Raw genomic sequence first — 16,379 nt, forward strand, 5'->3', positions numbered from 1 at the left:
CTAAAAAATCATTCAGTTGAGTTTTGAAAGAAATATTACAGTATATAGTATGTACAAAATTAAGGAAATAAGAAATCCCGATTCACGAAATCCAAAATTAACTTTAGTTTTCTATAATTATAATTGTATTTTTTGTTTTTAGTGATTAAATAATGATTATGATATGTATATAGGGTTTATTTTATGTATTTGAACGGATGGCGTTTTGGCTTTTGCGGAAATGTAAATGAATCACGATTAGTAAAAGATTTTGATCAATTGAATCTGTTCCCGCCCTCGGGGGAGAAAATACCTAAGCATAACAAGATTAGCAAAAAACCAAACCATCGCTGGAAAATCACAAAAACCTGACACAGAAACCTCCAGGAATGTTTGAAGTACTTTCCTCCAAATCGTCGTGAAAACCTTTTTTAGCTAACAATGAGGGAAAATATTCTCTACAATTTATTCTTCCAACAACATAAACTTACTATCAAAGATGAACATCAGCCTAATAATCTATATTTGTATTATCTTTACTGTTAGCGATGCATTCAAAAAATTATAATCACCATAACAGCAGCGCCATCAGTTACCGCGATTGAAAACTTATAATTAATGAAGCTGCAAGAATGCCTTTGTCAAGCATAATACCACAGCAAAAAGGATTTGAACGCAACAATAGAGCTCAATATAAAGTTACCGTCTCCAAACTTGTACAATGAAACTGGGAAACACTGTCGCACGCACCGGCTTGTTTCATAATACATTCGTGCACATTCATGCTCTTAGATTTTGTTAAGAAGTCAACATCCTCATTGACCTTGAATTTGTCTGTTCACATAAACCTCGGAACGTATACAGAAAAGCAACCCATTGCTGTCTCTCCATGGTAAAATAATGGCACCCTTGAGCTGGTTAGTACAAGCATAGATCTATGACTGAACATATCAAATGTAGTGGCGTTCACCTGGAACCGAACCGACTACATCAGTGGATCCGAAGTCCGTCGCCCTACTTAATGAGTTACTATGAGACACCAACTCACTCAACTACACATACATACATTAAATGCACTAAATTTCGACCTAGAAAGCGGATAATTTGTTAAACAAATTTGATTAGCAAAATGAACAGTTAGAAAACTAGAAAATTATTAATCTATCGGTGTTGAAACATACACCATTTTCAGACACACAAACAACAAAAGTTTCATAAAAATAAAATATTGATTGACTGATTGCTTTGTTTTGAGTTTTTCCGTATTGTTGAGTAATTGTTGGTACTAAAATGATATTTTCCTACAGTCACCCGACAAAGTTGGCTTCCTTGTACTGTTTATAGTACAGAAAGCTGCTAATTGCTGCACATTTATACTTTGCCGTACGGTTTATACTTTGCCGTACGGTTTATACTTTGCCGCACATCAGGATTCCAACGAAACAACACAAAGCAGCGTGGTTCTATTATGCACGTAATCCGTGTACGCTTGGAAATAGGTTGGCAACACTTAAAGATAATAATACTATGAGCAGCTGATGGACTATTATAACTACGATTTAACCTGTCATTTCGTGTTTATAGTTTCGGTATTTCTGAACTTTCTGGACTTTTCTTTTAAACGTTTTTAAAACATTCCTACGATCTTAATAAACAAGAAAATACATTTAAAGCGTTTTTTTAGGCACGGAAACCACTTCAAATTACAAAAACATACGGAACTATATTATATTCTCAAAACACGGAGCACATTTCTTGCCGAGGAAAAATAGCGGAGTGATACGGACCGCGCGTACTACTTTCTCTAGGGCACCTATTTGTGTTGCCAGCTGAACCTAAAAACGTGTTGTATAGTGTTTGAAAGACTAATTATTTATATACTTTATAGTGACTGTAGGAAAAATATAATGTGTAACACGAGTGAAAAAGGCCTTTGCTGCACTCGAGATCATTCCGCACTCGCCTGCGGCTCGTGCGTAAACATTGCTCTCGTGTGCAGCTAAGTGCCACTTTCACCACTAGTTACACAAATAACTATTCTCGTTTGTATTTCCTGAAAGTACAAAAAAATCATATTTTCGTTTACGCCGGATTTTTTTGTCTCGTAAGCAGAGAAATCACGGAGTGATTGTGTCAACCACTTGGGGTATAAAATTATTGGAATTGAGTTTCTGTCAGCTGATTGTAGCTTTGAGTTGTAACTTGACAACATTCTATCACTCACATAAACTCACATTTTCAGATATTTCTATATTGCCGAATAACAGTTTGTTGTTCCAGTGCTTGTCTGATCATCAAAAGGTTGCAAGTTCAATGGACAGCAAATGTGTTTTTTCATTTGGTTCAACGCTGTACCTAAATGACCATTATCAATGGGTTTCCTTGAGCTCTCTACCGACCTTTTAAGGTATCATACCTTGTACTAAAGACATATACTAGACTACATTTAAGTATGTTATTTATTATAAGAGTACATTTATAATTAGAATTAAATGGTTTCGAATAAAAATAAACCTTTTCTGTAGGTTTCTACAAAACTTTAGCTGATTGTACAACAACCCAAACAAATCAAATACCACCGAGCAATGTTAGGACCTCTGGTACTATGTTGGAAGTTTTTAAGATTATATTTATAACACCAACAAGTAAAATGATGATCATGAAAATATTTAAAGCCCTGTGTTATTAAAAATTATTTATAAATTGTAAATTCAACTTTCTCTTGAAGTGAAAATGACACATTATTTAATTTAATTAAGTTGATAATTAAATGTAACCCCAAGCAGTATCAGTAACATTTGCGAAGTACTAATTAACACTCAAGTAGTTTCACAAGCCCTTGGGACTCTTTTGTTGAGTTTTGTTCTGTGTTACAAAGTTAAAATGAGCCTTTCTACTTTTGTTTCATTCCTTTACATTAGGACGAATTTAAAAGTTCATTAAACTGGGTTTAAAGCACTTATTGCATATATATGGTTATATTGCTCGACCAGTAATAAGACATTTGCCGTTTCAATCATGATGGTTATTGCCCAAGAAGGATAAAGTATTTTTTGCGTCTTCGTTTTACAAGAAAATACCTAATTCGCATAAGAGTGTCATATCAAGAAATCTTTCAGAATGCATTCTCAAAAACTGCCTGATATTTTTAGAAAATAAAGACGAGCAATAAACGCTCGAAACGCACGAACAACTACTTCTGGCAATGTTTTAAGATAGTTGAATGTAGAACACTTGCTTGAAAACAATAACGCTTTTTCATAAATATGTTAAATGTACAAGAGTAAGAAAACAAACCTCATAAGGTATGGTTGTGTGCAAAATAAGCTGTTCCAGCTGCGATGCAATCCCATGGTTACTTGAAAGCCTGACCCTCTGTCAAAAAAAGGTATAGTTGCAATATTTGTGTAATTCTCTCAAAGCAGGCACTTTTAAAAAGTAACATCTGCTAATCATATGGATCCATGTAGGATTATTTCTGCATTGATTGTTTTGTTATTATTTTTACCATAATTCGAACTAATTGTTTTTTGCAGCTAGCTGTGTGGATATAGGTAGTATACAGGACTTTGGGAAATGAATCCTCATACGGAAAGGAAGAAAAAAGTTAATGAGAAGGTATGTCTGAAAATGCATATTTACCAAGATATCCGCCATTTTGTTTTTATAGAAAAATATTTTTATCTGTGAAGTTTGTCATTAGTAAGCATGTTAACATACACAAGACCTAATATAGAAAAAATAATAAAGTTGGTCTGATTGTAAATTGCATATTGGTGGCCATTTGAATTTTTATACCTTAAATAGCTCAAACATGCTAATCCTGTGCAAAAATGCCAAGAATACTTTTTTTTAGAATTTTTAGCTCCCTATCAAACAATACCAAGATAAAAAATATCAGACGAGAAATAACTGAAATAGAAGTTTTTTAGTTGTAAGATCAGGCAAACTAAGTGTTCCCCGACTAACTTTGCCTTATTTTACACCAAAATCGTTATATTTAATTTATTTTTAACCCAAAATATTACCAGTAGTAACACTGTTCAATGTACTCTATTTCTTCATAAACAAAAGTTAAGATAATGAATGTAAAAATGACATGACAAGGTCTGTATTTCCATGAAAAATCGTGTTAAGCTGCACACCAAAAAGTTCTAAAATGATAACAAGGTTTCAAGTTCAATATGATTTTATAAAGTTTCAGCAAACTCACAACAGTGGATAAATCTGTAGAACAAGTTCTAAAATGATAACAACGTTTCAAGTTCAATATGATTTTATAAAGTTTCAGCAAACTCACAACAGTGGATAAATCTGTAGAAGCTAAAATCGGTTTCCATGAACACTTAAAACTTTAATTGATTACAAACTTTATCTTATAGATTATGTAAAGCTCCTCGTGTGTGCTTTAAGTAAGTCTTTTCCAGTTTCATTGTGCAAGTTTAGCTTCGCCGATGGCAACTTTATATTGAGCTCTATTGTTAAGATTATATCTTTTTGGTATTATATCTTCTAATAACTTTAGTTCAACATAATTGAGTGTTTGTTATGACACAGCCCACGATGATGAATGTTGTGTTAATAATTTAATCTATATTGATTCAGTTTGTATAATTAAACTCATCCATATCTCACTAAAATATGAGATGGATATAAGTAAAGCTGACATGACTTATTTTTTTTTAACATTTTGCAAAAGTTTGTAGCAATTTTATTTAGGCCTAGTACTTAGCTGTGTGTACTCGTTCTACGGATGGGGATCTTGTAGTCAGTTGAAACCTTCTTATAATCAGAACAGCAGTTGGTTTACACATTTAGTGTGAATTTTTCCAGATATGCAGGCAAAGTAAATAATCCAAGATTCAGTGTCTTAATTATAAATAATTTTACACCAGAAGTACGGTCATAACATTTTAATCTAAGTTACTTATAGTTTCTATTCGGATCATAAATTTAAGTTTATTGTTACTGTGTCTAATTGGCAACGTTTATTATAATAACTCAGTTTTCTAAATAAAATAAGATACGACCGTTGAGCAGTTTCCTCATACCATAGTGAAGGTAGAGGTTTAAAATAAAATATTGTTTGTAACTATTTGATTTTTTAATGAGCATAACTGTATTTTTTTATGTAAAAATGTTAAGTATAAAAGTAAAGATTAACTAAGTCAACTCAAATATTATGCAACGTACGTGTGTTTAAGCATTGTCACCAAGTTTTTAAATTTTATTCGTGTTGTATATGGAACTGCACTTGGGGACATACTATTGCTTAATGCGTGTGTGTATGTGTCCGTGTTGGTGTGTTTGCGTGTGCGTTTGTGTTTGTTTCTGTGTGTTTAAAGTACTTGTCAACGCCAGATGTTTCAGTCTCACTTGTCAAGACAATGTGTCGTACAATTCTATCTACCTCTGTTCTTCATGTCTCAGGGTTTGTTTTAAAATTCTACACAACTGAGGTTTAGTAATTCCAAGATATTACATGTACTTGTTTTACATATAAACTTGCTACCACCTTTAAATGTGCATATAATAATTGGTTTGTTTACTCGTGTTTTAAAATAGGGAAGATGGAAAAATTGATAAACGCGGTTCTTTGAATATACTGTAGAAAACACACACCTGTTGTGCCACTGTATTTAATTATCATTAGTGTAACCTTCAGTATCAAATAGTCAATGGTCAAACCTAATATTGCTTATCAAACCGTACATAAAGTAAATAGGAAAAGATGTAAAAATTGCAATTTTGCTATGGAGATTTGATAACTACGTCCGAACGCTCTTACTGGAATCTTCTTATGCCCTTGGGGTGTAGCAAGATTAGATTTTAAGAACATGGAGCCTACCCATGTTGGTAGGTTTCATGGCCCACTTTGTGTAAAGCTCTAGTCCACTAAGTTCAGGGTTTTTTTGCATTAACTATTAGATTTTTTTACTTTTATAAAAAAGACAGACATTCAGAAATCTCATCTTCTCTACGATACAATAGGTTTTAATAATTTAAACAAACGTTTTTAGTTAAACAGATCACATTTTTAAACGACGTTTTCAGTTTTTAAACATTTTTGTTTTCAGGCTCAAAAGTGTCAAGGAAGAGAGTAGTTGCCTTTTTGTAAGTACCCAAGACAGCATTTAACGATTTTTGTGTTAAGGAACAATATTAATTGGTCAAACCCAGTTCATTTTAATGCCTTACATTAACTATTACCTATACATACTATTGCCTATACATTAACTGAATAAACTAGGACGGTGGCGTCGCCCTGTAATCCTAGGAGGTTACAAATTGTGGATATAGACATGCACTGTGGATCCGATGATCCCTGTTGTGTATTAACGTCCTCTACGACTATCCGCAGTACTATCCTGATAATTAGACCAATTCGTTAAATACAAGGGAAAATGTGGTTCGGATTTCACTATAAACTGTTAGGTCCCTTAGTTGTCATTGGCTGTATGGGCTATTAATTAACAGCCGTGTCAAAGGAACATGTGGGGCTTAGTCACTAACAAGACTACAAGATCGTGCCACTCATCCTACACTCATTCTTCACTCACATTTAGGTTAAAATACCCCCGCCGCAGCAAACCTGCCGAATTTCCATTTGCCAGAATAGATTTTCAATCAAATCTATTTAAATAACATATATTTAAATAGCATATTGATTACTTAAGACTATCGACCTTTTATATGTAGAATAAGATTATCTACGTTTCTAAGTTACTTATACACTAAGGGGCAAATGATACTTATTCTGTTGTTCGCTTATCCACTTAGGATATTTATTTGGGTTTATTAAAATTTACATATTTACAAAACTAACCCTAAAATATTACAAAGTACACATTGAAGGAATAATACACCAGAAACAAAAATAACAAATAATATTATTATAAATGTTATTTTTTATATCCTGTACCACTGGTAACAGAATTACAATTAGCGAGTATTTTAATTCCATTCATAATAATAAACTGCTTGGATTTGGTATATAATATTCTTCGATATTAAAAATCTTATTCTTATTCCATTATTCTAATACCATGTCAATACAACAAAACTAACTTAATAAAAAGCTAACTCGTTGCAATCTTTGAAAAATCCCCACATGCAGATACCAGTATACTTTTTTTACCGTTAGTACATGATGAATGAATTTTATTTTCCCCTCCGTTTCCTTGCTGCACAAATAACACAAATTTAGTGTAATATTATAATATGATTTGGTGGAACCCCAGGTAAATTAAATACAGTATAAGTGTATGTACAGTATCTAATCTTCAGTAATGTAATGTGTTTTTGCCAAACTAAAACGGTTTCGTACTCCTAAGGCCATCAGCAAATATAAAATGATAGGCTGAGTAGTCCTCCATGAGGTTGTCATTGGAATGGTGATGCAAAACTTAAATAAACACACCCACACATAAGAAGAGAGGACAAATGTTAGAGTACATCAATCAAGTAAATTTACCAAGTGCGTGCGGTAGACAAGTGGTGCGGTACCTACGAAAAGTGAGTCACGACTAAAGAAAAAAAAAATAATCTTTTAATTTGCTTATTTTTCCATCCTCTGAGACTGTTAAGAGGTAGTATCACACCGGTCTTCAGTGAAAAGATCCTTTCTATTGCATAATGTTTTAATAAAAAAGAACTTCCAAAACGAACCCAGTATCTTCTTTACTGAAAGACAAAATTACAATTCGTCAGTATATCTGCATTAGGAATTACAGTATTCAATGTTTTCGCACAGAGCCCACCTGGAATTATCCAAGGCTCTTAAGTGAAGAAAATACTATGCAAAACTTCACTTATCCAAAAATCTCCGATATTTTCTCACACCTCCCAATGAAACACAAATGTCTGCACTAAAACACATAAGCATTAAAATATGTTTTGACTTAGCCTAGAATCTACACCATCAGACGACCAGGTTCGCTTCTTCTCGGACTCCAAGAGGTACGTGACCCTCTAGGAAAGGCCACCGTCTCTTGGACACCCGCTCTAGTCGTCCTCTCAGCATCCAGAGCAGGTCGTTGAGGTAGAGTACGTCCTGAAGATCCTGGTGGAGACGTCTTGCTTGGGTTACCAGGTAGTCGGTCGTGGCTAGGAGTTCCTGCAAGTATTAATCCAGTAAGGTGAAGCTAAGCAAATCTGAAAAATAATAGTTAGAACGCACCTCATCAGACGATCCAAAGACTTGTGGAGAAACTTGGTATATATGTTTCAGCGGTGATTACAACTTCTCAATCGTCAAATGAGTTATAAACAAATATGAAGTAAAAAAAGAGTATTTATGGAATACAGTAATTTTATTTGAGGTTAGCAATTTAATCTTTAGAGTGTGACATACAGACGAAAAATCTGGAATACCCCTCTTTGAAGAAACAAAACAAACTAACATGTGTAATCTTGCAGTATTCAATTACAACTGATATAAATATTCAAAAACTAAAAATGAAACACAAAAATTATATTATTTGTTAACTTTAAGTACATTTATTTAGTTAAAGAGTGGACGTTCTTGGGTCGAGTGAATATACCTACGCATTTTATTTGTATTCACTCCACCCAATTTTTAATACCTTGTAGATGAATGGTTTTTTTATTCTAACTAAAAGAAAAGTCTTTATTAAACTCTTGTTTCAAATAGATAATATCTTGCTACCTTTTAGGTGTAAGGCACAAACCGTACTAAAACCAAACAAATGCCATAAACTTACTATACCGAATGAAATAAATGGATCTAGGCACCCTAAAATACAATCTAATTTATAAAACCGAATTCACCTGAAAGTCCACTCTCAGTAGAATGCCTTGGTGCAGCAGACAGCTATTTTCAGAGTCGAGGTCGACTAAACGAGAGTGTAAGTTGGACGCCGCCTTCAGGAACTGCCCCCGGGGCGCCGCCAACTCTGCCTCTGCCGTCCCCGGATCCACCTCCACACACCTGAGCAGCGCCAGGCTGGGGCAAGGCAGGGGCGTGCGCAACACCGCGGCGAGGTGACGGTCCCCCGGAGAGCTGGGGCGTAGCAGAGTAGCCAGTTGTTCCGGAGACGGAGATAACGGCAAAGTGGTAGGTCTGGGAGCCTGTGGAATAAAGTTAAATTAAGCACAAGTATAGGGAATAAAAAGTCTGAGTATCAATCAGGATCTACAGGAAAAAATGCATGTAAAAATAATAGCATGGTTTAGTTCAATGTTTATCAAAGGCCATTTTATAAAATCAAATCATTTACATTTCTGTTCTGAAGATGGCGATGAAGGCAACACAGCGCAAGAAAACGGGACTGAGTCCAATTTTGATACTGCAGTGTCCATAGGTAAACATGCACAAAATTACAGCTGGGTATAAATTATACCAAAACACCTTAAAGATTTTTTTGGAGGTTAGGACTGACAAGATCATGGCCATGCATCTAACTTCTCCACAGTGTCTTTGTAAATATTTATGTATAATCAGTGTCTATATTTGTAAATATTCTATTCAACCGACAATATCTCAAGTAAGAGATTTTTTTTTTACAAGTATTTATTTACAATCTATTCAATACTAGAATAATAAGTAAATTCAATAACCATTTTAACATGGGTTAGTTACACTCCATCAAGTGCACTAACATACAAAAACTTTTAAAAAGTTTAACTAAAAACGATTTGGAAGGTCTATTGGATTAACTCTTTTGAGCCTATATGTAGCTTCACTATTGTCGAGGAGGTTAACAGCCAGGAAATTTGGATGGGTTTCTAATTCAAGTAAGAGATGAAACACAAAAAGTTTAGCTTAGCCTAGGACTGACGATAACGCTCCGGCGTAGAAACCTAGGTCTCCACAATAAATTAATTGGATCGTAAGGTAAGCCTTTTGTTTTTGGTTGTCGTCAGTTATACCCTACAAATGAACTTAGTTTAAACCTTGAGCCTTCGACCGAGTGCACTTTGTGATCTGTGCCAACTTTTTACTATAAAGTCTCTTTTAAGTCGCATAAAAAATATTATTAGATGAACCAAAAAGGAAAATGGAATCTTAAACTGTAGCCCACTCTACGAATGACCCATTCAACCAAATTTCTTTTAAATTTTAAACATGGCTACATCGAGTCCAAGTAGATCGACTACTTCAGTATCCAAAGGTCGTTGATAAAACACATACCTGGAGACAGCTCGGACTGTGGTCGTTTGCCTGGCCGATGTTAAAAATGAAACCTCTGCAGTCAAATAATGTTCGATACTCCAAAGGCCCTCCGGAGTCCAGAGTATTGTCACTCTGCCAGAACTCCTGGTCCGCCACCTGGGCGTCTGTCCCCATCAGGGTGTCGAGGAGCCAGCCCTCAGGCTCTGAGTCGGTGGGGGATGGGGCTAAGTACATCTTATGAGGTCTGGAAAGGAACAGTGTAAACAAAAACCTTCATGTTGAATTGTAGCCTTGAGACACTTTTTATTGAAAATGGGAAAAAGAGTTAAAAAAGCAAGGTTTACCTAGGAGGAACAAAAAACACATAAAAAAAATAAGTAAATGTGTATAAAATGAGTCTTAGAAAAGTAAAAAACCCCTAACGTGGTTGTTGAAGGGTGAAGTGTTTATTTCTAGTGCTAATTTACTCACAGGGTGTAAATACGCCTTCAAATTTGAAGATTGCTGGTTCGATTCCTAGCAATATCTATTCTTGTTGCAAGTGTCATTTGTAATTGGGCTACCAATAATGATTTGATCTAAGAACGGGTCAAACAGGTTCATGACCAGGGTAAGAGAACGTAAACAATATCAATAGCGTGAATAAAACCCCGAAATATAAAACAATAATTCAGATAGAAAAATGCCTACGTTTGTAGTAAGTTTTGATTCAAACTAGCATTACACTATTTCACACTACATACGTAATAAAGACTGCAAAGTTTTAATTTGCTCCTTCACAACTTTGGGATAGGTGTGTAAATAGAGCCTTTAAAGGAAGGGTGATGTTAAATCTACTAATCCTACCATCTGTTGGGTATCGTACATTGCAATAAGCCTAGTCTATTGTAATATTGTATTGTAAGTACAGGTAACCCACTTAGTGTACGGCTTCATGCGTGCCAATGACCTATGTGTAGGTGTATGTGTACCGCTTATATGTGCTCTACCTTAGACTAAGCAATACAAGGGCGTAGATTTTATCTTTGGCTCTACGCTCAAAACATACAATACCATGAACAATAGCACTATGGTTCCAATACTATGGTTCTTTCAAGCCCAACTGTGCATTTTATTTCTCTCAGTGAAAATAAAAACCAGCCACCTGTAGGTATAACCATTGACTATATAACAATAGTCAATGGTATAACCTTCAACCAATAGATTTAGAATTTAAGTACAGTAGCGAATGACAGTAGTTGCGATCGTAGATTAATGGTTTCATTTGAATTATTTTGACATGATGACGAATCTTCTCATAGATCATTTAGTTAATTTTGAATAATTTCAACTAATTTATATCCCTCTGCGTTCAGTCTAATAAACTCAAAGTTTGAATATTTAACATTTGAAACATTAATTAATTATGTAAACTCAATTTTTCAAATCGATAAAACTGTTGAAACTACCTGACTTTATGAAGCTGGAAAATTATTATAAGTGACTTGAAAAATATATTAGCTGTTCTTAATTTTCCTCTAATGTAGCTAGAAAATAAAATAAAACATTTATACTCCTATATTGAATAATAAAAAATAATAAAATAAATATTAAAACTAAATAAATAAAATTAAATTAAAAATAACAAAATAAAAACACCGATGTTGTATCCTGTAAAAATTAAGGGTTTGTATTAATTTGTGTGGAAATATAAAAATAAGTATCGAAACAATTATATTATGTAATACTTTTTACCATACGGAATATTTTTAAACAATGGTAAGGATAAGTTACTTTAAACCACCAAACGTCTAAGCTTGATAGATTATGTTAGCAAATGTGCTCCATAATATGAATAAAAACGTGTTATGCTTTTTAAATTGCCTGTCTGGTGTTGGTTAGTCAGTTTTGGGACAGGTTAAACTGTCCACTCCAGCTACCCTGGAATGTTACCGCTAGCTAAATTTCAAGGCTAATGACATTAATTGGCTTCACAGATACGGAAGTCAACCCTTCCACCCCAAACCTTTGTCATTCCTGCCAACTTTGGTTGGTTAAATATAAAGCGTGCCAACTAATTCAAATAGGTCATACTCCCTAGGTACCAGTATATAGGGGACTGTTTTAAAACATTCAGGACTTGTTGTAATTATTGCATATCTTTTTGTCCAATATTCGGATATTTTTAAAACTACGAACCTTAAAAATACATAAACTTACACTTGGTTAACTCACTGTTTATATTTTAGATGGTAAAACGATTTCCTCTCTGCGGTGTCTTATGAGTTGAGCCTTCCATCTATTTTAATCAGATCCATTTTCTTTTTTTTCATTCTTTGATCTATTTTATTAAATAATATTTTTCTAAGTGTAACTGTAGTGTTGTGTGCGTACACTCTTCTAGGCGTGCTATAAGAAAATGAATAATTTCTTTCTGTTCAAAAACTTTAAAATTACTGATTTAATTGCAAATGAAACACCTCAGCTTTATCATAAACAATTTTCAATGGACGAAGAAGTTTTTTCTATACAGCTTACCTGTTTGATTATAGAGATCTCTCTACTAACAATCTGTAGATCGTCGATTTCATTCTAAGAAAATTGAGAAGCTTTTTGGTTCATGCATAATTTTTATTTTTATTTGAGTTCCGGCATAAAGGGCAAATGGAGTCTTTTGATTGGATGATCACAGATATTTGGCTGAGTAACGTCATGACTTTTAACATGTTTCTTAACTGGGCTACCCTAATATTGATTGAAAATATGTAATCGATTAGTTTATTTTATCATTATCATCATCATCAGCAAGCTTTATTTGTTTTTTTCATAATCAGCAAGTTTGGTTAGTTAGGTTAGGTTATAACAGTTTCATTTTATAATTGATAGGCTATAGATGAAAATATCGAATATCTGCATCTGCCATCTGTCTCTGTTGGATCAGCCAATCAAATGCTCTACTCACCCTATATTCTGGAACTCCAATTGAAATAAAAATTGTGTGTCCTAGATCATTGATTTTGGTTAAAGAGACAGCTTCAAAGATTTCAGGAAGTAACAAAGCTATGAAACCCATCTCACTACAATCTACATCCATCCTACATTCATATTAAATTGAAGTACACCTATGCCCGTTGAAGTTTCTTTCCCCATTATATATCGATTATCTATATTAGGTAATTTTATAATAGTAACTCTAACATATACTATACTGTAAAAACCTTTATTGCACATAACATATTTATAAAGGACATATTTATCAATTTACAAGTGTTAAATCGATAGAACTTTATCGAGTCAATAGGCATAATTTAAAAGATGTATACTTTGTTACAAGACTCAATTTTACTTTCACTCGGGCTTTTCGTATGATAAATTAAGTAAATAAAGTACAAATACGTCTAATTTTTAAATATCGTAACTTTACCCCACTAATCGTAACAGGAGCATTATCATAGTTCGATTTTAATTGCATAGAATAATACTAAAGCCCAATAATTCAAGCCCAATAAATCATAATGTGATTTTTGAGCAATCCTACTTAACAATACAACGTGGCAGCAAGACATCCTGTTGCACACCTGGCATATGAAGTAATTTATGTCGGATTGAAAAATAACAATAGAGAGAAGCCAGACGCCGAGAAGTAGGTTACGAGACTCAGCAGGGTAGATATGGGATTAGATATGTGACAAATACAGATGTGGAACTACTTGGATTTTGTTCGCAAGAAAATTATAATAGATATCCAACTATTTCTTAGTGAGAATCCAAAAATTAATTTCAGCCATTGATTCCAATTTTTATTTCCTGGCGGTAAGTCGGCACATTGCAATTAAAATTCCTTGATCTACTTCGAGATTTTTACGCCAAGATAAACATAGATATAAAAATATGAAATATATTTTGAAATTGAGTTATTTTTGAAGTTAGACAAAGTCAGATGCAATTCCAATGAAACGCCTTGTACTGGGTAAAACCGCCAGTGCTTCATATTTGTTGGGATGTAAATAATCGATTATATTTTATTTTTTATAATCACCATTTTTACACCATTTTTGAACCCGAACCTATGTTTAGCCTACTTACTATATAGTGAAGAATTTTCCTCAACGATGGACTTTTGGTCTCATAATCAGTGTTTGTGTTGTGTGAGTTGGAGACATAAACATAGAATATAGTTTTGTTGCAATGAACTAAAAAATAGACTAGACGAACAGACAAATTATATATATAACAAAGGAGTCTTGCATATAGTTAAAAATTACATAATCTCGTTTGGATTAGTATCTACATATTTGACAACTTGAGATACAAGAAATAATATTGTTCTTCGACAAATTACTTAATCTGTTGTTAAAATTATTTTTCTGTACATAAATATTTTCTTTGATAATACAGCCATGAAAATAGTGTGACAAATGAAATAATAGGAGTGTATATTCTTTTATGGAGGGGCAAAAAGTGTCTAACTGGCTGAAGACCAGAATTATGTACTCTCCCCCTCCCACCATCCCCTCACCTGTCTTTAATGCCACAAAGGCCGAGGCTGAATAGAGAGACTGACATTATCTTCTCAGTTCCTCAAAATAATCATCAGCACAGGGTGATGTGCACATTTATAAGTTGAAAAAAGCTATATTTCATACTAAGATGAGTATGTACAGCCATCTCCTTGAATAATCTCGTAGACTCCAATCCTAATGTAAAATTGAAACCTGTGGTGACAGAGTTACCAGAGGTCAAGCTTACCCTACCTTATAATTTGTTTATTTCTTTAAATCGTTAAAAACAAGTAACAATACCTTAAATGTAAAGGTACATGGCTACCTACAAAAACCACATTGAACAAAATTTACTTTTAAAATCAGTAATAGGAAGGCAATATTTTGTAAGTCTTGCTTGTAAGTTTTGTGTGTAGGATTTCATTTTAGAATTCTCTTCCAGTTTGGTATAAAAAAAAAAAATGTGATTTACTTGGTTGGAACATGTGTTTTATCAGGCTGCAAATTAGTGGAAATTGTTGTCATATTTAACTACAGAAACTAGTCAACACACAAATTAGCATGAAATGCCATGTAAAATTTACCACTGTATCCACTGGTTAAAATGAAATGTAACTAAAACAGCCATGGTTGGTAATTTCATAAAGCTAAATGGTAAACAATATCTAGTTCGATTTGTTTTAAGCTGCTTTTAAAACACTAAGCCGTTCAATTTAAACCATAAAATCTTATAAATCTCATGGATTAACCTACCGACTGAATTAAATTGATTAATTTGACGTAATGGCATTTTTAAAATTACGAATTAAGTAAAATCTCAAGGCGCTTGTTTTATTTGTTATCTTCACTTTACCAAAAATTAAGACGCAATTAAACGGCCAGTCAATTTCCAAACACTGTCCATGTATGTAATAACTTTATACTAAATGAAAATAAAATCATTTATTCATTTATTCGTTTATTCGTTTATATTCGTGTATTAGTTTATTAGTTTATTCGTTCATTCGTTCATTCGTTCATTCGTTCATTCGTTCATTCGTTCATTCATTTATTCGTTTATTCTTTTTTGATTTGTTCATTTATTAATTTTTTCATTTTTTTATTTATTCATTTTTAAGTTAACCAACTATAAGCTATCCATTAACGTTTCTTATTACAAAGTGGGCGTTAGATAGTACCAAGACCAGGGTTTGGACAATTTCCTCATAAAATAGAACAACTGTAAGAATAAAATATAAAACATACTGTATACTATTTCGATCCTCTCTTCCCCACATCGTTTCACATGATCCACCCACTTTCCTTTTAAACATTCTTCCTAAGAACTGTTTTTTTAAAGTAGGTCTATGCCTCATTCTCCATCCTATATGCCCCCCTCATTAGCTGCCTTTACCTAATCCTCTCCGACCATTCTAAACTTTCGCCATCTTTATGGCCCTTGAAAGTTTTAAAGGGAGTGACCACCCTTTAAAAATGCTGAAACCGTTCCGTGATTAAAATTTAAAAAAAACACACACAAAGTTGTTAAATGTCTGCTAAAAGGGAGCCAAAAACATATCTAAAAGCATTCCTTACCTGACTACAACACAGGTAACACTGAGCCCCGGCACATCGCACCGTTACTTTGGCAACTGTAGGGACAATAGCTGACTAGCTTTGTTTCTGTGCCGATGTGTGGCTTCGTTATCCGCTTATATCATTGGTCCTCTCCACATCACAGGTCGGCTTTCCCCTTTGTGTACTTTGTCCCAATACCAATAATGTCTGATAAAATGTCTCAAGTT

General features: G+C 33.6%; 1 protein-coding gene across 1 annotated transcript; it reads right to left on the reverse strand.

Annotated features, from left to right (window-relative positions):
* Nucleotides 1-7,653: 7,653 nt before the first annotated feature.
* On the reverse strand, nucleotides 7,654-14,659 carry LOC129000386 (uncharacterized). Its single transcript, XM_054427350.1, has 4 exons — nucleotides 14,613-14,659; nucleotides 10,133-10,358; nucleotides 8,770-9,069; nucleotides 7,654-8,095 (listed from the first exon to the last, which is right to left on the reverse strand). Exons 1-4 carry the CDS (start codon nucleotides 14,657-14,659, stop codon nucleotides 7,901-7,903), a joined length of 768 nt encoding a protein of 255 aa, XP_054283325.1. The 3' UTR covers nucleotides 7,654-7,900.
* Nucleotides 14,660-16,379: the final 1,720 nt, after the last annotated feature.

Source organism: Macrosteles quadrilineatus, unplaced genomic scaffold (assembly GCF_028750875.1).
Source record: "Macrosteles quadrilineatus isolate MER2022 unplaced genomic scaffold, UCM_ALF_1.0 Scaffold_8__2_contigs__length_117827958, whole genome shotgun sequence".
NCBI classification, from domain to species: Eukaryota; Metazoa; Arthropoda; class Insecta; order Hemiptera; family Cicadellidae; genus Macrosteles; species Macrosteles quadrilineatus.